The 22,258-nt window shown below is 34.1% G+C and overlaps 1 protein-coding gene across 1 annotated transcript; it reads left to right on the top strand.

Moving 5' to 3' along the window:
- Positions 1-4,737: 4,737 nt before the first annotated feature.
- On the top strand, positions 4,738-9,863 carry ptger2b (prostaglandin E receptor 2b (subtype EP2)). The gene is made up of 2 exons (XM_058755013.1): positions 4,738-7,093; positions 8,582-9,863. The coding sequence occupies exons 1-2, from the start codon at positions 6,239-6,241 to the stop codon at positions 8,870-8,872; spliced, it is 1,146 nt and encodes a 381-aa protein (XP_058610996.1). The 5' UTR covers positions 4,738-6,238; the 3' UTR covers positions 8,873-9,863.
- Positions 9,864-22,258: the final 12,395 nt, after the last annotated feature.

Consider the following 22,258-nt stretch of genomic DNA (forward strand, 5'->3'; position numbering starts at 1 on the left):
TTCGAGAGGGAGCAGCTTCGATCTGGAGCACTTAAATATAATTATCCCTGTAGAAGTTCATGAGATGTGACGATGTGGTCACTTAAAATGAAAGGATGCCTTAACCACAATCCACATAGTTACCAAAATGTCTATGGGAGGGTTTTGGGAGACGAGTGCAAAGCATCCAATGCACACATGTTCGTGAAATTTGAATAGAAAGTCATTTGTACAAACAAACAAATGCATTTTAAATATTCATGTAGTTACTTATAGTCAGTATAGGATGTCTGTTGGGGGACCATCAAAATAAAGTGTTAGAAAAATAATAAGCAAACCATCTCCTATACTCTAATGACTGCTAGTTGGCATGTCGTTGTAAAGCTACTTAAAGTTAATAAAATCTCTAAAGGGGGCTATCAAAATAAAGTCTTACCTTAAAAGAGACAGTGAACTCCTATAAGTACTTACAATTCAAGAAGTGTGGATCACTTCCAGGATTCTTGGAATCCTTGCAATTCCCAAAAAATGTCCTTTAGACATTACAGACAAAGCCTATAATGAGCATAAGTATTTTTTATATATTTGAAGAGTTCAGATGCAAAAGCATCTAAGTGCTGTCTAAAATTTTCTTCATAAATGAGCATTTTTATTAGGCTCCTATTTGTAGGTTCAGTAATTTTACTTTAATGACAATGTGTAGGTGCTTTTCTATGCAATTAAAGTGAAATAACTGAACATAAATATAGGAGCTTGACAAAAATACTCAATTTAGAAGAACATTTCAGATGGCACTTAGAGGCTTTTGCATCTGAACTCTTCATTTTGAACTTCAAATCATGCTGCTGTGACCTACATACATTTGTGGTGCTGGTAAAGGAATACTATTAAATTCCAAGCATTTTCCTGAACATAAAATTGTATCATATTTTGGGAGCCTTATAAAAGTAGCCTTTTTTGATTAAATGTCTCTGAGCTACAGAAATGTATTCATAATTTAACTTAATTTAATTGTAAAATGCATTGTACTGCATTGCAAACATGGAGTACAGAGAGTACCAGAGTTTCACAGGGGCTCATTCCTGGTCTCAGCTGATCGATTTGTTTCTTACAAACATGCAGCTTTTCACCTAACAATATGTTGATTGATGGACTGGAGTGGTGTGGATTACTTGTGGATTATTTTATATATTGTGATGATTTTATCAGCTGTTTGGACTCTCGTTCTGATGGCACCCATTCACTGCCAAGGATTCATTGGTGAACAAATTATGTACTGTAATGCTAAATTTCTCCAAATCTGTTCTGATGAAGAAACAAAGTCATCTACATCTTGGATGCCCCGAGGGTGAGTACATTTTTGGGTGAACTTAGTTTGACAATTCAGAAAAATATATATAGTGAATCTAATTTTCGTTGTAAATTTGATTATATCATGTATAATGACGATAAAGCATCTTATACCTTAAGTCTTATTATAAATCTACTGGTTTCTGTAAAGCTACGTTGAACACGAGCTATTATGAGCTCTTTAGTCTTCAGATTTAGATCCGTGATATTGCATCCTAATGACTGAGATGTAAGCATAGGTTGGGCTCACGATGTCGACTGAATGAATAGTGATTAGCGTAATTGATCTACTCTGAGAGGCTAATATTTTAATTTTCCCTAAATGACTGCATGAAATCTTAATAGCTTTTCCATTAGCATTATTGTAACTCTGATGCTCTCCCTAATGGAAATAGCGGGTACATCACCAAATTTCTTCCAGCTCCATTAAAGGGATAGTCAACCTAAAAATGAAAATTCTGTCATCATTTACTCACTAAACTGTTTCTGGTTTGACTTCTATTGTATGGACGAAAATACAATGGAAGTCAACCACATGTTAAGTCAACCATAAAAAAAAGTCAAACTGTTTGGTTAGCAACATTGGTAACACTTTTTTTAAGGACCAATTCTATGAAGGTAAAATGACGTCAAAAAGATTCGCATGCGCAGGGTAAGATTTGTGAAAGTGTATATAAGATAGCAAGCGTACATTAATTTTGCATGCGCAACAAAAGATTTGTTAAAGTGTAAATTGCGTTTTCAAGCGTAAGAAAAAAAGATTTGCAGCCTTTTACTGTTTTTTGTAAGTGTATATCATGTATTGTGAAACTGCAACTTCATGCTAAGGCAAAATAAATATGATCTGTATTCTTCTGACTTCCATTTTTCCGCGCTTACACTTTTGGCACTGTTGTTTCGCCCAAATACAGCCAAAAGTATTGCAAGCCTGTGCACAGCGTTTTGCAAGTGAAAACAACCGTATCAAGAACTGCAAAACGGATTGACTGCCTAAAACTAATATGTGTGTGTAGAAAAAAAAAAATCGTTGCAACTGTCTAAATGACTTCTTGTGTGCATAGAGCAAAATGTTCCCCAAATAACCCGCTATGTACGTCTGCATCTTTGCTCTTGCAGTTTTGGCACGATTCTCTCACTGATCTCAGATTTGCAAGCGTGTGTGGAAGGCAGGACCTTCTTCTTGCAGCCAATCAAATGAGGCTTTCGCTGACTCTCGATTTACTCTTATCTGATTGGTTCAATAAACACTCCAGACGTGAGAACACATCTTTATCTTAATTTGACTCAGCATCATTCTTATTGTGGGGATGGTATTTTTAATGCACACATATATTAAAAAATAAATAACTATACATAGCTGACTACCATGTGCTCATATACTGATTTTCAAGCTAGAGTGAACATTATTGGATTGGTTCGACATTGCATTGAAATTTAAGATTTTAGATAATCTGCCTACACCACTGAAATTATGTTAAACTTTACAATCAAAATGTTTAATAGCGATTTGTCTCCAGATTTGACTGTAATGCAAACACTGACACTTTAAACCAAATCAACATTTAAAAAAACTACAACTACTTTGACAAAATATAGTCTTTAATAATGTCTAAATATATGCATCTAAATGAAAAACCAAATGCAACTATGTCTGAATCAAATATTCCCAGAAACCATGAAATACACAGTAATGTTGATATTTTTATATGGTTATACACAGGGCCTAAAACAAACTTTTTGCCACACCAGCCAATGACCGGTGGCGTGATAAAATTTACTGGCCAAAATTTTTTTTCTACCAGCCATGAAACTCTTTTTGCAAAAACAGGCAGTTATTACTACTACAATGACTAAACATATTTACAATGTTTTTAATTTGTCCAGCTACTGGTGTCTCTATTAAATGCATTGTTCCTAGATTTTACCTATTAATTTTAGCCATTCAACATTAAAGTATAATTTAAAGTCATTATTTTTAACATTTAATAGGCTCTGAAATATATAACAACTTTTAATTTAAGTTATTTTAAAACAATCTTCACATAAACTATAAATTGTATATGCATACACTATACAGATTAATCATTATTCAAGCTACAAAAGTTAATCAGCGACTAGAACAGTCCAATGATTTCTCTTTTTCTTTTGTTCTTTGATTTACATCAATGACAGACTTCAGCAGGTTTCACTTTAAATCAGCGCTGTGTCTTTAAAACCTGATGCACATGACGCGGACCTGACACATATTCGATTTTCTCCAAACTCTTTAGGTCATTTAAGACTTTATAACTCAATTAAGACTACGTTTATGAGGTAACTCGCCAAAACCGCGTATTTTGGAGTGTTTATTGAACCAATCAGATAAGAGTAAATCGAGAGTCAGCAAAAGCCTCATTTGATTGGCTGCAAGAAGAAAGTCCAGCCTTCCACACGCGCTTGCAAATCTGAAATCAGTGAGAGAACCGTGCCAAAACTGCAAGCGCAAAGACGCAGACGTAACATTTTGCTCTATGCACACAAGAAGTCATTTAGACAGTTGCAACGATTTTTTTTCTACACACACAGGTTTTAGGCGTCAATCTGATTTGCAGTTCTTGATACGGTTGTTTTCACTTGCAAAACACTGGGCACAGGCTTGCAATACTTTTGGCTGTATTTGGCGAAACAACAGTGCCAAAAGTGTAAGCGCGGAAAAATGGAAGTCAGAAGAATACAGATCATATTTATTTTGCCTTAGCATGAAATTGCAGTTTCACAATACATGATATACACTTACAAAAAAACAGTAAAAGGCTGCAAATCTTTTTTTCTTACGCTTGAAATGCAATTTGCACTTTTACAACTCTCTTCTTGCAAATGCAAAATTAATTTACGCTTGCTATCTTATGTATACTTTCACAAATCTTACCCTGCACATGTGAATCTTTTTGACGTCATTTTACCTTCATAGAATTCTTACTATGAACTAGTTGCTTATTAGCGTGCATCTTACTAACGTATTGGCTGTTTATTAGTACTTATAAAGCACATATTAACTCCTTATTCTGCATGACCATATTTTAGAACCCTTAATCCCCATTCCTACACTTAACAACTATGCACTTAACTATTAATAAGCAGCAAATTAGTTTATTGAGACAAAGGTCATAATTAATAGTTACATGTTAATAGCGAGAATTGGACCCCAAACTCTAAAGGTTCTAAATACATACAGGTTTGAAACTACATGAGAGGGACTAAAATGACAACATTTTCAGTCCTAGTCCTAGATGACAAAATTTTCAGTCCTAGTATCCCTTTAAATGCACAGAGCTTTAAAACAGTTTTAGTTTAATTTAAGTAAGAAAAAATGACACACTCCAAGAAGTTCACTAGACAATGTCCTTTATTTCTGATACATAATTGAACACATATACTGTAAATGATACAGTCACTGCAAGACACTGAAAATCTTTTAGGTGCATGGGTTACTGCTCATGAAGTGTCCATATATGTAGAGCCCATCACTGGCATCGGTTTTTCTACCAGTATTCTGGATTTTCTGCAGGAAACTGCATGCCTTGACTGTGGTATGTAAGGTGCAAACAACAGGTCTCTGTTAAGGCTCTTAGCTGTCTGGGTGAGATGGTTGAGTTTGTCTATTGAAATGACAAGGTCTTGCCAATGGGTGGTACTTGGCTAGGATGAACAGCTTCTCTGTTTTCAATAAATTCAAACGATTCAGACAGAAATGTTTGCTAGACATGGCATGAAACCTGTTTGTCAAAGGGCAGAATTAGAGATTTAATGAAGTATCATTTGCATGAGCATAATAGAGAAAGCCATTAGATTTGATATATTTGCTTGTGATTTGATGTAAAGAGAAATTAAAAGTGGCCCTAGTACTGATCCCTGTGGAACTCCAGTTGATGTGAAGATAAAGTGGATTATTTCCATTATGATACTATGATGATAAACAAACACATGGACCAACATATAAAAGAGCACACTCGATAACACTTAATTTTATGGTGCCCTTGTTACACGTTACATGTACTTACTATTATATTAACAATTAATTATGCATAATTACATGCAGCTAACCCTAAATCAAACCCTCATCCTCACACTAACCATACAGTAAGTACATGTAATATTACTCAATACTTAAATGTATAATTGCACTGTAACAAGGACACCTTAAAATAAAGTGTAACCACACACTTTTTTAGTTTATGATCTCAAATTGGAAAATTATGTGATATGACTAGTTCCCATTTCTAATAAAAGTCTTGTATTTTAAATATATTTATTTTAATAATTATTCTAATATGACGTTTTCAGCAGGAGGGCTATTAAAGCTAATATCTGACCTTTATTTATTTATTTTTTTATGCTTGGTCCAACAAATCCCTATATCAGCCTTGGTCTCTCCTAAAGCTCGTCTGTGTCTTGAATATTCTCCACAGGGAGGCGTCATGCCATGCACATGGTAAACCAAGCTTTTATACCAATTAAAGTCTATATAACTTAAAAATAGCATGGAATTTGTTAATAAATAATAGCATGTAATGTAGTTTTCTTTTAAGTACTATTCATAAATATAATTTATAAAACAAAATTTAATAGCCTATATAATGTATTTTTGTAATATATATTTATGAATATTTTACAATTCTAAATAATGTAGCAATTTATTTTTAAGCAGCGTGAAAAAGTAAAAAACTAAAATAAACAGATTCAAGTCATGTTTCAAATAATTCGACCGCATTTTAAGTCTACTTAGATGTGGTGACTCATTAGCTGTTGACATCAGAGCACGCTCTGCTGAAACTCCACCTCGCTTTCTGGTTACGGTCGTTTGGAAGTGTATGGGCTGTGCGTAAAAGTGCGACTTCACTATAAGTATGGATCCCAATTATTCTCTGCTATGATATTTGGTTTTCTTTCAATTCAAATTTACCCCAAACTGGATAATACAGAAACAAAGTTTTTTTTTATGGCGCCAAGCCTGAAAAACGAGCATTGCCGCGAGCAGCCCACAGTTTCTGATGGATCTCCTACAACATCTGCGATTATGTTTTCCGCCGGCGTCCTTGGGAACGTGGTCGCCCTAATTCTCTTGGAAATACGGCGGAGGAAGCAACCCGCATCTTTGTTCCAAGTCCTGGTCACATCTTTGGTCTTCACAGATTTGCTGGGAACCTTCTCCGTCAGTCCTCTGGTTTTAACCTCGTACTTGAGGAATGAATCTTTGATTGGGATGAGTGAAAACCGATTGGTTTGCGGACACTTTGGATACGCCATGACTTTTTTCAGTATGGCCACCCTAGCCATTCTTCTCTCCATGGCAGTGGAGCGCTGGCTCTCCATCGGACATCCTTACTGTTACGAGAAGCGCATGAGTAAACGCTGCGGGTACATCACCATCGCGCTCATATACCTGCTGTGCGCTCTTTTCAGCGCCTCACCTTTCCTCGGTTTCGGGAAGTATGTTCAGTACTGTCCCGGAACGTGGTGCTTCATTGACATGCACGCGAGCGAGCACAAGGTGTTCAATATCATCTACGCGTCTTGTTTGCTCGTCATGATATTGTGTACGGTTTTGTGCAACATGTCCGTGATCTATCACCTTTCACTCATGTATCGAAGACGCAAAGCGCACCGGAGCTCTGTCCGACGGCAGCGAGGGCACAGGCAGCGGTCCATCGCGAAGGAGGTGGAACATCTTGTGCTGCTCGGGTTCATGACAATAGCATTCGTCATCTGCTCTCTTCCTCATGTGGTAAGGCTTGTCAAAACCCTTTCAAACTTTACTTATAAGTTGACTACTAGAAGCAATCTCCGGTTCCTGTACGTTCAAAGATAGCGTATTCATTTCTTAGCAGTTACAAGTCTGTGTTTTTAGTTTAAGTTGATTGGTTTATGCACGTGAATAGACATTACTGTAATGTGCCAGAATTAACCGAAAGGTTATTTTTCATCTGTAGACCCCCTAAAAAAGCAAACAAAGCATACAAAAGGGTTTCATGTTAATTGGACAGTATTTTGTTTTATTTTAATTAAATAGGTTATCCTATAAAGACCCTGGACAACAAAAACTTATTTGTAGCAATAGCCAAAAATACATTGTATGGGTCAAAGTTATTTTACTTTTATGCCAAAAATCATTAGGATATTAAGTAAAGATCATGTTCTATGAAGATATTTTGTAAATTTGCTACTGTAAATATATCAAAACTTAATTTTTGATTAGTAATATGCATTGCGAAGAACTTCATCTGGACAACTTTAAAGGCGATTTTCTCATATTCCAAATCTTTAAATAGTTGTATCTCGGCCAAATATTGTCCTATCCTGACAAACCATACATCAACGGAAAGCTTATTTATTCAGCTTATTATATTCCTTATGTTTTGTGGTCCAAGGTCACATATTCTTTTTCATTATTACAATGTCACTTATCTTTAGGCCTTTCTATAAATTATTCACCAGTCATTACATACTAAAACATTTTTAGTTTGCTACTAGTTACAGTAGTGACATGCAGTAAGTTTTACTATTTTTACATCTATAGGTATTGGTATGTATTCCCATTTTCATATTACTATTGAGTAGACATGCACTGTATTAGTGTGCATTCTAATTGTTACTTGTAACATTTTACCTACTTCAAATCAGCCATTCATAATAGTAATTACTAGTCACATCACATGTAAAAAATAAAAAATAAATAAAAAGCCATGGCAAATATGCATGTTAGCAATAAAATAGCTACTTGTCACACTACTAAGTTAATGACTAGTAGCAAATAATAGTAGAAAATGAATAAATACTAGTACTAGTGAATAATTGATTACATACTAGTCACTATTGGAACAGAAACTATACCTAATGAATTGAAAAATATACTTGCAACTGTTGGATTACTTAGTAGAGATATAAAAGTAGGTACCAGTAATGTAAAATTGATATCCTACTTAGAAGAATGAATATTTAAATGATTTGTCTAGTAACCCTACATTTTTACACTGAAGGCACACTAAAAAATGTTTTAAAAATGTCATTGCATTAGACTAAATATTGAACCAAGTTGCATTTATTATCAAGATGTCAGGTTAGGTTTTTATTTATTATTAGAAACACTATTCAAATTCAATTCACAATGTTCACACTGTTAACATGAACATTGTAATGGAAAGCAGGAGCATGTTTTTATGTTTATACTTAGATATTTTGATTGACTGTTCACACTGTGCTCTTGTCTCCACAGATTCAAGTGTACCTCAATACTTGTTGCGACCGAGGTCATCACAATGATCGCATACCCCTTCTTTTAGCATCGGCCAACCCCATCATAGACCCCTGGGTCTTCATCATCCTCAGTCCCCCAGTGCCTCGTCTGCTTTGGGAAAAGATGTGCAAGAATGCAAAATGCAAACCCACGCAGGAGAAGGTCCGTAGCATCCATCCAGTCCTGTATCAGTCAAAGCCACCTGGAGATTCAGAAGGAGGCAGTGTGATGAAAGTCTACACAGGAATTCCTGGAACTGCTGACTCCTGATCTCTAAAGCCTATTTTGGTTTGTGGGAAAGATTGTGGAGTGATTGCTCACTCTTATAACGAAAATAACAGAGACTGAAGATCCAAGTCACTGGATAACTGAACAGATGGATCTAAGACCCGAGCAAAATAAACTTATTTATTGCCTTTATTTATGGAGAGTAAACCATTTTTGTACATCGGAAGTAAAACAAGTGTTTATTTATCAGCAGGAAATCTAATGGTAAATATAAATAAGCATTTACAGGTTGAAATGAAGAGCTGTACTTCCTGTTTCAACTGCGTGGGGAATGCGGTCGTCTTTCTTTGTGTGACTTCACGCTTCATCAGTTTTGTTTTCTACGTTCCGTTGCAAATATATGCAGGACTGAATCATGTCATAGCAAGCCAGTTCATTGTGAAAGAGCCAAACAGCTTGACTAAACTGTGAAACAGACTGAAGAGGGAAGCTGAAGCAGGCTAAACTGAGGAAATAAAAGTTTGTCCATAAAGGAACTGTTTTGGATCAGTCTGTTTAACAATCTCCTGATATTACTTGATATTTACACAGTGAATGACTTGAGGTTACGAGATGGTTTTAAAATTATGTTACAGTCAGGAAATCTCAGTATTGATGAAGTCATATTTTGCATATTCCACAACACAGACTTTGTTTTCTTGGTGGTAGTTACATTTACATTTATGCATTTGGCAAATGTTTTCATTCAAAGCAATTTGTCAAAGAGCCAACGACATTTGTAATATACAAATTATGCTTTATTTGACAAACAGATTAGAATACCATGATGACCTTCTTAAAAATCCTAAACACATTTTGTACAGTTATATTCAGATCAATATAAATTGCTGTTATGATCTGAGGACAAGTCGTTTTTAGGAAGTTATTAATAGTGTAATATCATCAGTTTGATGAAAGGGAAAACCAAAGGCTGCACCTGAAAAATAAAAATTCTGTCCTGTTGTTCCAAAATAGGATATTTTGAGAAATGTCATTTGGCTCCAGTGTTGTTTGGTTCTTCAGCGTTCTTCAAATATCTTATTTTGTGCTCTGCAGTAGAAAGACAGATTTGGAACAAAAATCATTTTTAGATGGACTATCCCTTTAAAAGCATTTTAGTGGTTGTTTCTGATTCATCTTAAAGTGCAAATGTTTAAATGCATAGAAGTAATGAACTTATTTAGTCCCACACTCCAGAACTGTTTTATGTTCCCCAAAGAAACAGTTCATAAAATAACCATTTCTTTCTTTTTAAAAAAACATTTTAATAATCTGAAGAACCTTTCCCCACAATAAAGAACCCTGAACGATTTCATGAATGTTAAAAGTTCTTCATAGAACCATCAATGCCAGCAAGGAAACTTTATTTTTAAGAGTGGATGTCTCAAGAATACTTGATATTTATCGGCAGGATCACTTGACATGTTCATTCTGCATCTTGAGCAACACTTTATTGTACTCTTTATGACCCCGAATCTGATGATTTTACAGGTCTGACTCAGAGTCGAGTCTAGCAGACTTGAGAGACAGTTTTTATATTAGGTCTTTATGTGTCATCAGACACGACCTTTCACAGTATAACTTGACAAAATGTCAATTTAATGGCAGTGATTGATTCTTTCCATCAGTTGACTTCCTCTTGTGGTTCACATGCAGAACTTGGTATTCAGCTCAAAAACTATGACAGATGTTCTTTGGAAAGGCACTTTCTAGTTTACGAGAATTAATTCCATTAAAGTGACAGAATCAAACTCGCACATCCAAAATTTTACAGCCACTGTTATGCATTGTAGATTGAATAATGACCTGGGAAAAGCAGAGCTTGCTTAAGCAGCTGTGCTGTTTCCCACAATACACATCAGCTTGTGTGTAAAACACATGTTTTTCGTTGTAGGTAATTTCCTGATCTGCTTCTAACCTTTTCCTTAAAGGTCTACATGTTGTTTTTTGTTTAATATTTAATTGCACAGCAAACAGTGACTCTCAGACTAATGAAAAAGTAATGGATGTCCTGTTGTTTACCTTTACAGGCAGATACTCTGACAGGGCCCATGTGTTCATTTAACGCGTTCCTTTAATTAGACATACGGAGAAGGGAAGAGAGTGATCCTTATAAGGAAAGAATGCAGGGAAACATTTATCTGTCAGTCTGGCCATTATACAGTCCACTGTGTGGTCGCTGTAATGTAGTCTGCACAGGCCCAAGAGATGTTATTTCTCTGATAAAGTCAAAGTATTCCAGAAATCAGTGTTTGCTTATTCAACTTTTCCCGCAATTTGCCACAGATGGATTATGGGCACCTGATCTGAAGGGGCTATCAGTTGTGTGTATTTTCTTTTGCTGAATTAGTGCTGGTAATTGCTGTACTTATACCTCCTTCCCTGCAGGATAAAGAACCCGCTTTGAACCTGAGATCCGCTTCAGGACTGGATCTTTTTTGAATGCCGCACAAGTTGATGCACTACATTCTGAGTGAAATGTAAACATCTTTAAAAGTATATATATTTTTTCTGTATTTTGTGGGTTATTCTCTTGTGCAAGTTATAAAGAAAAAAAATCTGAGTACAAATTTACCACGAGAAACTGAATGCACTTACAAACTCACCGCTAAAGCACACTGGATGTGTGCAAGTTCGATTTTTCAAGAATTATGTGTATTTATTTGTACTTGAGATTTCTTTTTTTTGTTTGTAAACATGAATGGTACAATTATTCTAAAAGCCCAAATTTGTACACTGTAAAAAGTGAAAATTGACTTAACTTAAAAAAATTTAGGAAACCCGTTGCCTTAAATTTATTAAGTACATAATAAAAAAAAAAAAAAGTTAAGTGAACTTGACAATTCAATTAACTTATTTTTTTTAATTATCATTTACTTAAAAATTTTAAGGCAACGGGTTTCCTCAATTTTTTTTAAGTTAAGTCAACTCATCACTTTTTACAGTGTAGCTTCACCATACAAGTACTCTTATAACATATTTGTTCTATTATTAGCAATAATATTTTGGTAACACTTTAGAATAGGGAACACTTATTCACTATTAACTACGACTTTTCCCTCAATAAATTCCTAATTTGCTGCTTATTAATACACTGTAAAAAGTGATAAGCTGACTTAACTTAAAAAAATTGAGGAAACCTGTTGCCTTAAAATTTTTAAGAAAATGATCATTAAAATAATTATCATTAAAAAATAATCATTAAAAAATAAGTTATTTGAATTGTCAAGGTCACTTAACTTTAAAAAACAAAAAATATTATGTACTAAATAATTTTAAGGCAACGGGTTTCCTAAATTTTTTTAAGTTAAGTCAACTTTCACTTTTTACAGTGTTTAGTGCGGTAGTTGTTAAGTTTAGGTATTGGGTAGGATTAGGAATGTAGAATAAGGTCATGTAGAATAAGGCATTAATATGTGCTTAATTACTACTAATAAATAGCTAATATTCTAGTAATATGCATGCTAATTAGCAACTAGTTAAGAGACCCTAAAATAAAGTGTTACCAATATTTCTTTTCTTTTCTGTCTCTCCGTGTGGCTCCAAAAGTCCTTAACATCCTCCAGTGCACTGCGATCGTACTCAGACAGGGCTAATGTTCTGAAGTGCATGTGCAAGTGTGTGTTGACATTAGACTCATTCACACGAACTGAGGAAATATTGCCTGGAACGCTTGGACGCACATCAACACCTTAGACTGCAAAAACAACACTGATGACAGATTGCATAACAGCAGCTTTAAAGACTATCCTGAAATGACTCAACAATAGCTGGAGTTTCTTCTTGAGAAACATTTCAAAGAAGTTACACAGTTTATTTACTGAGAAACCTCAGTACCTGTTGAAACAGTCCTAACAACATTCTGATACACATTCTCACGGATACTATTAAATACCAGGGTATCACCAAAAAACGTCCTAACTCTCAAGTAAACAGCAGCTAAATCTGCTATTGGTAGTTTTTTTTTTTTTTTTTTGCTTTAATCTCAGATTTACACAAAAATCATTACAAGTCAAAATAACTGATTGGTTTTGAAATTTAATTCTAAACAAATTTAAATAGTTACATTTAAATATAAGTGTTAGATCAAATCGTGGATGAGCTAAAGTTGTGCATAAATATAATGGATTTAATATCCCTTAATGCCAGTAATGACAAAATGTTTATAAGTAGAAATATTAAAGCATTACATCACTAAAATGCAGGTTTTAAAAGACTAGTCATATCAGTGCTCTGTACCTAAAAAGGTGAAGTAATTCTACCAAATGTTCTGTAATTTACTTAATCATGTTCTTAGAAATGTATATCAATCAAACAGAAATTATAAAGACAAGTCTAAAATTAGCGTGAATATCCAGATTGAGATAAATGTATATTCATATCTCGGTTTTCTGGGAAAATATCAGAGTTAATAAGATTGTGAAAATGTTTATCTTGGATATAATCCTGATATATTTTTGTTCATGTTGGAATCTCTGTAGAGAGTCCAGCAAACCTCAAAAAATGAATTATATCCCCAAAGGCCACTGGTTTATGATTTTAATGCTATTTATTTTGGCATCCCAGCAGTCAACAACAACAACAGTCTGTCTATCCATCCATCCATCCATCAGTATAATATCTATCTATTTTTATTCGTTTTTTTAAATTATTATTTTATTTTTATGATCTAATGAAAATGTATTGCACACCACAGTTTTCCAATTTAATATTTTTAGTAGTTTAACTAGTATGGAAGGCAGTTAACACAAGTTTGAATTTCTCAACTGTTTATTTTTTGTAATAAACCCCTAGATAAGACTTTATGAATATTCGGTAACACTTTAGAATAGGCAACACTTATTCACCATTAACTACGACTTTTCCCTCAATAAACTCCTAATTTGCTGCTTATTAATAGTTACTGCGGTAGTCGTTAAGTGTAGGTATTGGGTAGGATTAGGGATGTAGAATAAGGTCATGTAGAATAAGGCATTGATATGTGCTTAATTACTACTAATAAATGGCTAATATTCTAGTAATATGCATGCTAATAAGCAACTAGTTAAGAGACCCTAAAATAAAGTGTTACCGAATATTCTATTAATAAAACTTTTGAAACATCAGACTGGGTTCTTACAAGATGACTGATCCCTTTGTAGCTACTAGTTATTTAAACCATGACATGTCAAATTATCATACAGTAGGCTATATTATGTAAGACAAATAATTGCAATGTAATATGCAATACAAACATGTTCTTGGTTGTTTCTCACATCCGTAATAAACAGATTATATCACAAAACCAGCCTTGCGGGTGAACTGTGCTAAAACATGCAGTGGTGTACACACACACAAAAAACCTAGCATCATGTGAGGGAGCGAACCCACCCACCCACCCACCCACACACACACACACACACACACACACACACACACACACAGAGAGAGAGATGACAATCAGTAAACCAGTGAACTGTTATGATTTAAACAACCAAGCACTTGAAATTGGAAGGAACATAAAAACATGAGCACATCATTAAAGTGAACTGAAAAGCTGAGGAAGCTTTCATGAAAAGCAAGCAGGAAACAGCGGAGATAGATTTTGTCTGATGAAATTCCAGGACTTGTCTCAACACATACTTCATAACTACAGCAGTGTTTACACCCACACATCACCTGCAGAAAGCTACAGACTTCCACAGAAGTTCAACCTGCCGTTTACAAAGCTCTTCACATCATATGTGTGTGTATTTATTAATGTCTAATTATTAATTATTAAGAGATTGTAGTACTTTCAGCTTTCATCTTACTTTATTTATTTATTTAAGACATTTAGAATGTTATAATATAAGACAGTAAATACATTTATAATTTTATAAAATATATAAAATATGTATTTTAAGGTCCATTGCTCGCTAATAACAAACCATTAAATATGACTTTTGCCTCAATAAACTCCTAATTTGCTGCTTATGAATAGTTAGTGATATAGTTGTTAAGTTTAGGTATTGGTTAGGATTAGGGATGTAGAATATGGTCATGCAGAATATGTGCTTTATAAGTATTAATAAATAACCAATATGTTTATAGTAGGCATGCTAATAAGCAACTATAGTGATAATTGGTCCCTATACTAAAGTGTTACCAATATTTCTATAAAAATAGGCCGGTCACACTTTATATTAGGTGGCCTTAACTACTATGTACTTACATCAAAAAATAAATACAATGTACTTATTGTATTGCAAAACACTTTTGCTGCTATTGAGGTGGGATATGGGTAAGGTTAGGGACAGGTTTGGTGGTAAATGGGTAGGTTTAAGGGTGGGTTAAGGTGTAAAGGATGGGTCAACAGTGTAATTATAAATGTAATTACAGAAATTAATTACAGATGTAACTACATATAGTTTTTTTTTTTTTTTTTTAATATAAGTAAATGTAAAAACATGTACACTGTTAAAAAAAAAAAGAAAAGTTGAGCAAACTTAAAAATGTTTTTTTACCAGCTTCAGCAGATTTTTGAGTTTGCTCAACTTATTTTTGTCGGAGATTCTCAAATGTTTGTTGTATAAACTTAAAACGACAAGTTGAGAAAACTCAAAAATCTGCTGAAGCTGTTTGCCTTAAAATATTAAGTTGGCTCAACTTCTTTTTGTACACAATAAGTACATTGTATCAAATGATTAATTTAAATGTAAATACATAGTAGTTAAGGCCACCTAATATAAAGTGGGACCAATTTTATTAGAATCCTGAAAAAGTATCACAAAAAAGTTTCCAAAAAACCCCAAATAAAAACAGCAAAACTTTTTAAATTAAAATAAATTAATTAATTAATTAACATTGATAATAATAAGAGCCATTATTAATATTTTTGGAGCAAATCAGCATATTAGAATGATTTCTGAAGGATCATGTGACACTGAAGACTGAAGTAATGATGCTAAAAATTCACAGAAATAAATTACATTTTAAAATATATTAAAATACAGAATGGTTATGTTAGATTGTAATACTATTTAACGATATCACTTTTTACTACATTTTTGATCAAATAAATGCAGTCTTAGTGAGAATAAGAGACTTTCATAAACATTCAAATATTAAATAAAAAAAACAATAATAATAAATTATATATATATATATATCCAAACTTTTGACCAGTAGTGTGTCTAAAGGGTTGAAGTCTAACAATAATGCAATTAAGTCAATCTGTAATCTGTTATTTTATTCCTTAAAACTAGGCTACGTTGTAACTTACGCACAGCTAGTGCAACCAGCCCCAGATTTCCCCTAAAATCAGTGCAAAAAAATCCATCTAGGCCTGCTAGTGTTTTACGCATTCTTAGTTGTTATATCCTTCGTTATGAATTGTGCCCTCAGCTACTAGAAGGCCAAACTGAAATGTCTTGGTTCCCACAGAGACCAAGGGTCTGGCATGTCTAAGTGAAGCAGCTGTGTTTACTCTGGAACTAGCTGTCTTTTGAACAGCCTTTAGCATCAACAACTATCTCTACAGTGGCTGTCTGTGCTTCCTTCTGAACACACAAATGATCAGAAGAGGTCGCAAACTCTGAAGCGGAGGATCGTTTGCACCGAGGCCGTGACGAGGTTCCAGCTAACTCCGCGAGGAGGCCGCAAACTCTGAAGCGGAGGATCGTTTGCACCGAGGCCGTGACGAGGTTCCGGCTGGCACTGCAAGGAGGCCGCACAGTGAATTAGTGAAAATCTAGGGTTGGAAGGGTGCTGAAAATAAGCAGTACACAGTTGTGACTTCAACATGCCAAGGAACGCGAATAACAGCAACTAGGACAACATCTCCCTGGCTCAGAGAAGAGAAAGCACATTTTAAAGAATTAATATTGCAACAAGAAAACAGTTATAAAACATTTACACAAAAGATTATGACTTCTATGAATCAAAGAGTAGATGAGCTCATGAAGGAGGTACAAGACTTGAAGATAAGTCTCCAGTTCACTCAGGAGGAGGTGGATGATCTGAAAGTTAACTGTAGAGAATGTTCAACTGAATGTAAATCAAATACAAATGACATACATAAATTGGTTGAATCTCTTTTGGTATTAGATGCTAAAGCCAATTATTTGGAAGGTCAGTGCAAGCAGAATAATATAGTGGTGGAAGGCATTCCCGAGTCTCCAAATGAGAAATGGTGTGAATCTGAAGAGAAAGTAAAACAGATAATTCAAGAGAAACTACAGCTTGGTCAAAATAAAATTACCTTGGAGAAAGCACATAGAATAGGAAGGATGAGAAATTGGAATTCTAATCGACTTAGACCTATTGTGGTTAAATTTCTTAAGTATAAAGACAAAGAAGTGGTACTGGAGAGAGCAAAATACCTCAAAGGAACAAACATACTTGAATGAAGATTTCCCGGAACATGTGCGTTTAAGGAGGAAACAGCTTATGCCAGAATTGAGAGCTGCAAGAGAGAGGAGAGAGATAGCCTATCTTCGTTATGATAAATTAATCACATATCCAGCATCAAAAGTTAAAAATGATAGCAATGAGAAATCAAAGTAGGCCTATGGCTGCCTTAAATTAGCTTGAGGAAATTGGATGAAATTAAGAATTTTCTTGTTATAAATTATGTCAGTATCAATCAAGTTACCAAGGAAAGGATTAAAATTAGCTCATATTGATATTTGTAGCCTTAGGAATAAACTTGTTGAAATATCTGATGTTTTGATTACAAATAATATTCATGTTTTAGCAGTAACAGAGACACATCTTGATCAAATTTTCTCAGATGATGTAGTAAATATAAATGGTTATAATATTTACAGGAAAGATAGAAATAAATATGGTGGAGGGGTTGCCATATATATTCAAAATCATATTCCAGTAAAAATAAGACAAGATGTAATGCCTGTAGATGTAGAGGCTGTGTGGCTACAAGTACAGTTAGCATTTGTCAAATCATTATTTGTTGGTTGTTGCTACAGACCACCATGTGCAAATCGTTGTTATTTAATGAAGTGAATTGTGTGATATGATTGATAATGTATGTGATACTGGAAATGAAATTTACTTGATGGGTGACTTAAATATTAATTGGATGTCTCAGGTTTGTTCCCTAAAGACTAAAGTGGTGAATGTAATTAATGCATGTAATTTAACGCAAGTTATTAATCAACCAACAAGAATTCATGTAAATAGTCTTGGTGAGAGAACATTTACTTGTATAGACCATATTTATACAAATGCGGTGGAAATGTGTTCTAAAGGTGTATCTGTTCCTATTGGGTGTAGTGATCATAATATAATAGCGATTACTAGAAAAACAAAGGTCCCTAAAGGAAGACCAAAAGTTATTTATAAAAGATCATATAGGAAATTTTGTCAGAAATTATTTTGTAAAGATGTAAATAATATATGTTGGGCTGATGTTTACAAGGAAGGTCATCCTGATGATGCATTAGCAGCTTTTGAAAGATTATTTTATTTTTTGGTGGATAAACATGCACCTATGAAAAAAAAGTGACACACAGTGAAGAATATTAGGGCACCATGGATTGATAATGAACTGAAGAACATAATGGTAGAAAGAGATATAGAGATATAGAAAGGGTATAGCAAACAGAACTGGGAGTAAGCAGGATTGGGAAGTTTATTGCAAATTGCGTAATCAGGGAACTAAAATTAATAGAAAAAAGAAAAGGACATTTTATAAAGTAAAATAAGTGAAAATAAATATGATGGGAAAAAATTGTGGAATATTATTAATGAAATAATGGGTAGGAAATCAGGTCAAACTCCTTTTTTTATTGAGACAGGTGATTTATTTTGAACTAAATCAGATGAAATTGCCGATTATTTTAATGACTTTTTTATAAATAAAGTGAATAAACTTAGAGAAGAAATGTTAATTGATAATATTGCATCAAGTGAAAGGCAAATTGAAAAAAAAATAACAAGTGATAAGCCAGTCCTATGCTTTGAATTGAATAAAGTAAATGCACAACAAGTGGAACAGAAATTATCAAGGATAAATATAGATAAACCATCGGGAATGGATAACTTAGATGGTCGCCTTGTAAAATTAGCAGCCAGATGTTTGGCGGAACCAGTTTACCACATTTTTAATATCAGTATTAAAAAAAGGAATTTTCCCTTTAGCTTGGAAAGAAGCAAAAGTTATTCCTTTACAGAAAAATGCAGCACTGAGTTTTAGTGGTGCTAATAGTCTGCCAGTTCTTAGTAAAGTGTTTGAAACGATAGTTTGTGAACAAATTCAATTCTTCTTAAGGAAAATAGTTTGTTCTCTGATTTTCAGCATGCCTATCGAGTAGGACATTCAACAGGAACAGCATTAACACAGATAACTGATGATTGTTTAGTACAGATTGATGATAATAATTTGGTAGGAACAGTATTGGATTTTAGCTACACTTTTGATGTACTGGATCATAAATTATTGCTTGAAAAATTGAAATGTTATAAATTTACTTCTCAAACTGTGCATTGGTTTAAAAGTTATCTGACTAATAGGAGGCAATGTGTATTTTATAATGGAAGTTATTCGGAAGTGAAAGAGTTGCAATGTGGTGTACCTCAAGGAAGTTGTCTAGGACCATTGTTATTTTTTATTTTTACCAATGATCTTCCTTTGTTTTTAAAGCGTGCAAAGGCAGTTATGTATGCAGATGATACAACATTATATCTACCAGCAACATCAATTGAAAAATTATCTGCTGATTTAGATGAGGAGTTACAATTAGTGGTAAATTGGGTACGGAATAATAAGATGGTTCTAAATTTGGCAAAAAACAAAAGTATTGTGTTTGGATCAAATTATAAACTTAAACCACAATAAAATTTGTCTGTAAAGAGTGTGCCTATTGAACAGAGGAAGTTAGACTTGGAGTTATTCTTGATAGTAGGCTGAAGTGGTCAAAACAGATAGAAAATGTGGTAATAGTTATGGGAAGAGTTCTATCAGTTATTAAGAGATGTGCAAAATTTTTACCACAGGATTGCATCTCTCAAATTGTGCAAGCAATGGTTCTTACTTATTTAGACTACTGTCCAGTGGTATGGTCGAGTGCATCAAGTAAAGACTTATAGTTATATAAGAAAAATTATAGTTAGTCCGGAATAGAGCTGCACGACTAATTTTGAACTGTAATAGAAGGGTTAATATTATGAAAATGCACAAAATTCTAGGTTGGCTACTGGTGAAGGATAGGGTAATTGTTTCTCTGCTTTGTTTTGTATAAGAAACATTTCAGTATTCAAGTGTATTATACTGTCAACGTTTGTATAGTAGTGCTAGTCATAATTTTAACACCAGGCATGCATCAAAAGGATATTTTTTGCTTCCTGTTTCAAAAACTAATGCAAAGCAACGGACTGTAATATACAGAGGAATGAAAATATGGAATGAATTGCCATCGGACATTAGATGTTTTTTAATAAGTAAAATGAGGTTTAAAAAATGGCACATATTTAATGGCACAGTACTAAGTAAATTGTTGATTTTGATGTTATGAATGAATTTCGGGTTTGTATGTTTTATTGTATTGGTTTTTATTGTTATGGATTAATGTAATTTAGTTTTTTTACTTGTTGGACCCCAGGAAGAATAGCCACTACCATGGTGGTGGCTAATGGGGATCCAAATAAACAAATAAATAAATCCACATACATATGTTGAATTATTCTCATAGCTCCATAAAATCACGGTTAAACCACTGATGTCACAAACTTTTTAATCTTGAAATATAAAATTCATCATTAAAATTAAACATTAAAATATGATGATACAGTAATAAAATCAATATTTTTAATTTGAAAATTATTTCTATGATTTTCCAAGAATTACAACTGTCACAATAATGGGCCAAAAAAAAAAAAATCTTGAGACATTTGTTTGATATATTATAGTTTGAAATACAAAAAGTCTCCTTATTTTTAACAATTACTTCATAAACTAATAATAATCAAGTCAAGTTGAGCTTTATTGTCATTCTGCTACATGTGTGGACATATAGTGGAACGAAATGTCGTGTCTCGCAGGACCACGGTGCTACATACTAGTTAGACATGTGATAATACAACACACAAAGACACTGTTCTCCTCCTCTCCCATTATGTAGTTCATCATTTTGATGATGATTTTGCTGTCATGACAGGAGAATAAATAATCACACATCTAGCTGAAGTTTCCTCAGAGCTCAGTGCTTTGATGTTCCAAACAACCTCAGTATTACTAGATGCACATTGTGGTCATGAATTTAATTTGAAACATGACTTCTTTGTTTCTTCTTTCTTTGAAACAGATGTTGTATTTTTTATGAGTAGGAGATAAATTTAGACAGATGATTTGACCGCTGGGAAATTTCATCCCTTTGTTTAGTGAAAAGTGAGAAACAAATCTCAAAACCTTCTTTCAAAGAGAATACAAATTATGGTTTGTGTTTGCTGGCTCACCACTGTAAACATGCTCCTTTACTCTCTTTAAACCTAATATAAATAGTACACAGCATCTGTGCAAAATGCTTGCCAGCTAACAGTCCAGTCTCTCATTTCAAATAGTTAACAAAACACAAGTAAGCCTGTTATTTAGCAGTTAATCATACTCATGAGATAAGATAACCTAAATAATAACAGAACTTTATGCATCACATGGTTCATTGGAACGGAAGTGTGAAATCTGGAATACGTCAAAGGACAGGAGGCCAGTTTGTTCTCAGAATGCTGCCTAATGCACTTTCCTTTATGGCTTCATCAGCAAAGCCACAAACTGTGATTAGCTCGGGCATTGCAGAATGTCAAAACAAAACAGAGCCATGCGTTCTTTGAGCCTTCCATCACCGGAACTGCAGGGCATTATAACATGGACAACATCACAATCGTTTTATTTAAAGGACATTCTTTGTCTTATTGTGTGTGATTTGTTTGTCTGCTCTGCTCTAAATAAAAGATTAGCCCAAAATGAAAGTTTGCTGTCCATTTACTGACCTTCAGGTCATCCAAGCTGTATAGGTGCCTTTTTTTCTCCAACCTGATCTCACAGAATTCCGTGTAATGTTCACGGACTTAATTAACCCCGAATCTGTGGTGGCATCACGGAATCGCCGAAAATTCCGTGATGGGCTCACAGAAAAAATTCCGTGATGGGCTCACAGAAGGCATCAGCCGTGGCCCACTGGTTCAACACCACGTAAAAAGAGTGACTCCGATGCAGTTATACTTTCACTGGAGTACCTGACCCCACCCCTACCCTAAACCTACCCAGTTCTGAACAATAACGATGACGATACATTTCCCAGTATCGCGTCGGCATATTGATGCTAAGGGTTTCTGTGCGTGGTTCACGGCTGATGCCTGTCACTGACTTACATTGTATCACTTCTGTGAGCCCATCACGGAATTTTTTCTGTG

Source organism: Onychostoma macrolepis, chromosome 20 (assembly GCF_012432095.1).
Source record: "Onychostoma macrolepis isolate SWU-2019 chromosome 20, ASM1243209v1, whole genome shotgun sequence".
NCBI classification, from domain to species: domain Eukaryota; kingdom Metazoa; phylum Chordata; class Actinopteri; order Cypriniformes; family Cyprinidae; genus Onychostoma; species Onychostoma macrolepis.

Excerpts from the sequence above, each read along its gene's own strand:
- ptger2b (XM_058755013.1), top strand. The coding sequence starts at position 6,239 with ATGATATTTGGTTTTCTTTCAATTCAAATTTACCCCAAACTGGATAAT. Across the intron at positions 7,094-8,581 it reads TCTGCTCTCTTCCTCATGTG|ATTCAAGTGTACCTCAATAC; the intron begins GTAAGGCTTGTC and ends TTGTCTCCACAG.